This window comes from Sciurus carolinensis, chromosome 14, assembly GCF_902686445.1.
Source record: "Sciurus carolinensis chromosome 14, mSciCar1.2, whole genome shotgun sequence".
Lineage (NCBI taxonomy): Eukaryota > Metazoa > Chordata > Mammalia > Rodentia > Sciuridae > Sciurus > Sciurus carolinensis.
The window spans coordinates 37942966-37950049 of NC_062226.1; the positions used below are offsets into that span (position 1 = coordinate 37942966).

Genomic DNA, 7084 nt, shown 5'->3' on the forward strand with positions numbered 1-7084 from the left:
GTTTGATCCTAATATTGCCTAGACAGGAAACTATAAGATATGCCCAATACAAGACCATATATGCTGAAGGAATTGTAGGAACTTGCTAACTTGTTGGGAGAAGTCTGGGGACCAGTGAGGACAAATTTACTGATTGGTGTGTTCATCCAGAATTTCTATAATACATTGGTCAATAAGGTTCTAACATTTCAATCTGATGTTGATCATAAACCACTGTTGAATCCAGGCTTTCAATAACCAGCCTAACAAAATATTAAGCACACTCCCAGGTGGTCAGTTAATATAATATTCAAATTTGGAATGACCCCCAATGTGTTGAAAGCTTGGTCCCCAATGCAGCAATATTTAGAGGTGGGAAATGATTTGTGATACCAGTCTTGGAGACCAGGATTGGGTCCTTATTCCCTGGTGTTGAAGATTAAACACTCAAGAAATACTGAGGTATGTGTAGAAAACAAGTTTTATTTAAGAAAGGGACAGAAGTAGCAGATTTCTCCAAAGAGAAAGGGGTTCAGAGCTGGGTATCCATGGGAGTGGGTGTGTCTTGCTCTTTTATAGACCCCAGAACCCCCCAACACACACTTCTCTTTCTTCTCTGTGTACATGCCTGAGGGCAGGAAGGGGGGTCAGAATCATTAGCAAGGCCTTGTGCTGGGAAGTGTGATCCTGGAGGTTAACTGTTAGCAACCCACTGTCTTTTCTTTGATACCCAGCCCTCATCTTCTCAACCCCCGTCATTCATTACCTACACTGACTGCCAGACCTTTTCCCCTTGCCTCAGTTTGCTGAGGAATGTGACATTTCCTATCCCCTCAGGTCAGGTGGGGTTGCAGGCAGATTGCTTTTTGGCAAAGAAAGCACCATACGGGGAGTCAGTACAGTGGACTCGTTTTATAGAATTATTCTCTTAAATTTGAGTTCCCACAATCCTCATATATTTATCCACTTACTATTGAATCATGAGAACTCTAACTTCATCAGTGGATTAATCCATTTGATGGATTATAATTTGAATAGATTATTAGGAAAGTGTAGAAGATAGGGTCTATTCAGAAATAGGTTACTGGAGACATGCCCTGGAATATTTTGTCCCTGGACCCTTCCTTTCTTTCTGCTTCCTGGATGCCATGAGCTGAGATTTTCTGTGCTACACCTTTCCACCATGGTGTTCTGCCTCATCTCAGGCCCAAAGGAATAGAACTGGCCAACCACGGACTAAAAGCTCTGAAACCATGAAACAAAATAAATCTTTTCTTCTTTTAAGTTGTGTCAGGTATTTTGGTCACAGCAATGAAAAGTCGATTAACACAGAATCTAACCATGAGTGTTAAGATGAATAAAATTACTATATAAACTATAGATATGATTGGTAATCAACATGTTTGCCCATGGGATATGTGGTGATAGCAAATTGATCATGGGATCCTGAGTAAAGAAAGAGCTTACTGATCTGCTAATTGACACATAAAAATGAAAAAATTCTAGACCTGATGGGTAGAAAAGTGATTCAAGTGATATTGGAGATTAACATCTTTTATCCTGTTTCTTAAGTCAATTCCCCAGACCTGAATCCCCTTGATTGAGTGGAAGGTGGGAGGACCTGGATCTCTCTCTCAGGCGAATTCTATTCTATTCTATTCTATTCTATTCTATTCTATTCTATTCTATTCTATTCTATTCTATTCTATTCTTCCTCCTAGTCAGTGTTTCTAAAAGTGTTGTGAAATTCCTAGGCTACTTAGGAATAGAGGTGAATGGAAGAAATAGTGACCTGGAACATTTTTACACATGAAGAAAGAGGCACAAAGTTAAAGGGCAGTCTGGATTTTAGAAGAAAGTTAGATGTACTACTTCAAAATATTTACTTGATATTTTGCATAAAGCTCACAGTTTTGATGAGATCCAGAGTAAGAAGGACTTTACAGGTTCCAGGGAAATTGTTTTGCTGCTTGCGCCTAACGACACTTAAATCCAACGAACTTAAAGTTGTTTGTGGCACAGAAAGATACTATAGGAACCTCAAATAGGAGAATTATAGCAAAGACACTTGGACGATGGAATAAGGCCAAAGCTCTTCTGCTAACAATTATTTTTCTTTTTGAAAAGCAATTCCTGATTTGCCACTGGGTCCTGGTCTACAATTCAGACTATAGTTCACCCAGTGACAATACCACCTAAGGATGTTGTCTATAGTACATTGTTACATGGCTGGGGCCTTCTGGGAAACTGAGGCAGCATGAAGACTCCCCTCCTTCAAATTCCAATTCTTGTGATCAAGTCAGAAAGATTTCAGACATGTCGCACAGAGAAACAGGCATGAGTTTATTAGAAGGGATAGGAAAGGGGAAAGGGGACACTCTGGAGAGAGAGTAGGTCCTCTCAGAAAGGGGAGGGACAGCATGCGTCTCCTGTGCTCCAGTTTTATTGGGGGTCCCAGAGAAGTGTTGAGAGAACCCACCCAAGTCCACCTCCTGACTCTCTACCGACAGCAGAATGACATTGAATTTTCAAGTCCCCACTGCCATAGCTCTAAGTCACTTTGGCCCATACTGACCAGTTCTAATAGAATTCTTAACCATAAATTCTGATAGATTTTATGGTTAGGAGCAATTATCCTTATCTCCTTGAATCCTGGGGTCTGGTCTGTGAAAAGGGCCCCAAAAGTCTCCCCCTTCAGGGTAAATTGTGTTCCTCTTATCGACATGATTTTGGACCTGCATTTCTCCTGCAGATAACAGATGGTTTGCTGACAAATGTGACATGTCCTGGTCACTTCAGTCAGCAGGGCTTCAGATAAGTTGCTTGTTGGAAAAGAATGTGGGGAGTCAGCACAGTGGACCCATTTTATAGAATTATTCCTTTAATCTTGTGTTCTCATCACTTGCATCTGTCCCCTATCACAAAGGTATCAGAATGCACACTACCCTAGAGCTAATAGTAAGTAGCCCCCCTTTTTCTTGGCCAGACTGTAGGCTGCTTGGGTTCTCAGAGTTGAAGCCAAGCTAAGCAGAAGAGAGGGGAAGCCGCTGAGGGGGAAGGAGGGAGGGCAGGGTCTGGTTTTGCCAGAAAGAGGGGGGTAAAAAAGAATCCCCGGAATGGGACATGGAGGGGAATTTCGGACAGAGAAAGTGAAAGCTCTGGGCCATAAATAGGAGGCAGCCTCAGCCTCACACAGGCTCACACCCCACAAGGACTCCTGTGCGCTCCCTGCCACTCTCCTGCAAGCCTCTCTGAGCCTCAGCCTCGCAGACTCCTTGCACACACCCAGAGACACGCTCAGACTTCCTCACTCAATTCACCCTCCATGGCACCCCGCGTGGCCCCACTACTGGCCCTCAGTCTACTGGTTCTCTGGACCTCCCCAGGTAAGGCTGAAGGGATGGCTGGGGGAGGGGAGTGGTGGTCAGTGCAGGCAATGTCTAGGTCTCAAATTGTTTGTTCTTGGTCATGAGGGATACTCCAAGTTCAGGGGAATACTTAGGTCAACCTATGTGTATGTCTGTGAGTGTGGACACCTCTGTACCCCTGAATTCCAATGCGGTTCAGCTCTTGGCATATTCTGGGGTTCATGGCTTCTTTTCTCTTCGGGGTCTATTTCCTGTTGCCTCAGTTTCCCAGGTAGAAAAAAGGAACGTATATATTTGCTTAAGGTAGGGAGAACTGGAGACACTGAGGCAGGGCTGATAGTCAAAATATTTAGTAATATATATTCTCCTTCTTCTTTCTTCCTCCTCCTCTTCCTCCTTCTCCTTCTTGTTTTTTGTTTTTTGTTGTTTTGTTTTGTTTTGTTTTAAGACAAGATCTCACTATGTTGCCCAGGCTGGTCTAAAATAGCTGGGACAACGAGTCTGTGCCACCATAGCCCAGCTATTTAGTAATTTATAAAGCCTTAACACCAGGTTCTCTGCCCCAGCACTCTGACTAGCATTAACTTTTCCCCCCCAGAAACACAGACAAGGGTTTATTTAGGAAAACAGAGACACATTCAAGGGAGAGTGTGGGCTATCTCCAGAGGAAGAGACGGCTAGCATTAACTTTTTATTTGTGGAATGTGGAGAAGTTGAGAGGACCTGAGAGAGAGATCGGGGCGATCAGGGTAGCAAGAAGGCATTTGAGGTGCTCAGGGTAATGGTTCTTTACCAAACAGTTCAGACGCATTACAATATAGTTTTCAATCAGTGGGGCCATATTGGTGTATATTGGTGCTTATTGGACCTGCATAAAAGGTCCAGCTGTCCCCCCTGCCACACACACAGCTGACTCTAATCCCACTTCAGACTGTGGCCTCCCTTCCTCACCATCCCTGTGTCCTCAAACCTTCTTGCCCTGTCCCAGCCCCAGCTCTGGGTGGTGCTAATGATGCAGAAGATTGCTGCCTGTCTGTGACCCAGCGCCCCATCCCTGGGAACATCGTGAAAGCCTTTCGCTACCTCCTCCTCAAGGATGGCTGCAGGGTGCCTGCTGTTGTGTGAGTTGTGGGGAGAGTGTCTAGTCCCATTCTCCCATTGGCTTCTAGTGATACCCCCACCTTCTTATCCCTCTTTTCCTGGCAAATCCCAACTCCTTCAAGGAAACCCCTGGAAGTTTCCCAGACATGGTCCAGCCTTTGCCCTTCACACCAGAGCCTTCCAGGAATCTGGGTTCCAGGGATCCCCCTCATTCTTTTTGATCTCTGACTCCAGGTTCACCACACTGAGAGGCCACCAGCTCTGTGCACCCCCAGACCAGCCTTGGGTGGACCGCATCATCCGGAGACTGAAAAAGTCCTCTACCAAGGCAAGTTTGTCCTCCCCAACCCTACCTCCAACCTCCAAACCCCTGTTCAAGATTCCATCCAGCCCATGACTCTGTCTCTCCTTCCTCTCCCAGAGCAAGCGCCACGGCAGTTAGACCATGACAGTACCAGAGGAAGCCTAGTGTCTAAGTGAAGGGATGGGACTCTCCCTGGCCTGGGGAACCAAAGACCAGAAGGGAAGACCAGGCTTCCAGTTGCTCTGCACCAGACCTGACCCAACCAGGACAGGGCCTTGAGTGTCTTTGTGAGTGTGAGTGTGTGAGTGAGAGGGTGAGTGTGGTAAGATCACAGCCTCTTTATGCCCAGACTGCAATGTTTCCAATAAAGCCACTTAGCACCCACTGATTGGTCTGTTTGTTTTCTGTTTGCTCTTCACCCAGAAGGACAGAATAGGAAGGGAAGAGAGGGACAGAATCTATTTTCCACCTTACGGCCTGAGCAATCTCTTCATCAACCCCCACCTAACACCCTGATGATCTCAGGATCAGTCCCTATAATTAGGGCCCCATCTCCTGTCTCTTCAATGCCTATCACACTCAAGTTCAGCCACACTCAACTTGTGTCAGTCCCTGGACAAGTCAAGTGGCTTGGGCCTGCCCATCTTTGCTCTTCAAGATAGGTGTTCAAGCCCCCAGGTGTCTCAGGGATTAGGTGTTAGTGGAAGAAAGGAGTAGGGCAGAGGACTTAGTTCTAATGCCTGAGAAAAAGTGTCTGTAGCCCATCCTATTCCCTCTTGCACATCCTTCTCTCTCCTCTGTCCCCTGGCTTCCCATCAGGGTCCGGATGTTTCTTTCTCCAAGAAGCCTTTCCTGTCTCCAGGCTGGGTTTCGTAACTTCACTCCCTCACAACCTTTCCCCACAGCATCTATCACACTGACCAATATTTGCTATATTTGTCCATCCTCCTGGGCAAGGATCAAGTCTAGTTTGGTTTCCAATGCACCACCTGGCACAAGGTAGTTACTCAATAAATATTGGTTTAGAGAATAAATAAATATATGATGAAAGGCTCAGAAGCCATGGGTGAAGGCCCCATCTGTCCATACAGAATCTGATCTCCAGACCAGCCCTCCTCTCTAACTCAGTCAGTCTAAGCAAGGTCCAGTCTATTCTGAGCAATCCTGGGGCCATCCCTCTTAGGGACACTGAATGAAAGAACTGGGAGTCATAGGTCAGAGATGAGAAAGAGGCCCTATGTTAAAAGAAGGAGCAACCAGGGAAGCTCAAGGAGCCAGGGAGTCTCAGGGAAAGAGTCTTAGGTCTGAAGAATAAAAAGCCCTGGGGTTCTTATAACATCCCATAGGAATGTCTGTGAGGAGTACACTCTGGGCTTCACAAGTCCCTCAGAGAAGCTTGCTGATTTCCAGACTATAGCCTTTAAAGACCTGTACAGTCAAGAATGAAAAGTCTGAGCCTGGAGTGGTGGCACACAACTATAATCCCAGTGGCTCAGGAGGCTGAGGCAGGAGGATCATGAGTTCAAAGCCCATCTCAGCAAAAGTGAAGCCCTGAGCAACTCAGTGAAACCTTGTCTCTAAATAAAATACAAAATAGGGCTGGGGATGTGGCTCAGTGCCTCTGAGTTTGATACCCCATGCCAAAAAAAAAAAAAGAATGGCAAGTCTGTGTGCTGAGGTCCAATGGCAGCTAGGAGACCACATTGAATATCTTTCCTGGAAAGACAAGTCATCATGATACAAGATTCAACTCAGCCAGAAACAAAACCAGGTCTAGGCAGGCCTTGGAAGGGGAGCAATGGCAAGGGGGTTGTGCCAGGCCCTCCTCACTGAGATGAAAGTATGACAGCTTCTTCATCAACTCTGCTCCCATGGCAGGTGTTAAAAACCTCAGGTATCTGAGGTCTCCAAGTCACAAGGGCTGGGAGAGATGGGAATCATTTTCAAGAACAGTTGTTATGACTGGAAAATTTGGCTCTGATGCCTGGGAGAAATTATTCATCCATTCATGCATCCATGCATCCATGCTTTCAGCTGTCTCGGCATCCATACACCTACCCACCCATACACTTACATCAAGCCAGCCAACCATGGAGTGCCCTGCACCCCATAGGGAGAGAATAAACACATATGTAAGGGCAACGCATTGCCTCAAATCCTTCTCAAGTGCCACTGAAACAAAAGGAAGTCAGCCTACCTCAAAAGCAGACACAAACCCTCCTTCTGCATCCTCAGGTGAACACAGAGGGGGGAAGTAAGGGTAGGCGTTCTGAGGAAGGTGCTACCAGGACAGAGGTCCCTAGACACTACCTCCATGGCACTGTCACTGGGA

The 7084-nt window shown here is 46.0% G+C and overlaps 1 protein-coding gene across 1 annotated transcript; it reads left to right on the forward strand.

The window, feature by feature from the left end:
• The first annotated feature begins 3124 nt into the window (after positions 1-3124).
• Ccl19 (C-C motif chemokine ligand 19) lies at positions 3125-5130 on the forward strand. Its single transcript, XM_047525384.1, has 4 exons — positions 3125-3365; positions 4336-4468; positions 4683-4776; positions 4870-5130. Exons 1-4 carry the CDS (start codon positions 3305-3307, stop codon positions 4888-4890), a joined length of 309 nt encoding a protein of 102 aa, XP_047381340.1. The 5' UTR covers positions 3125-3304; the 3' UTR covers positions 4891-5130.
• The last annotated feature ends 1954 nt before the right edge of the window (positions 5131-7084 follow it).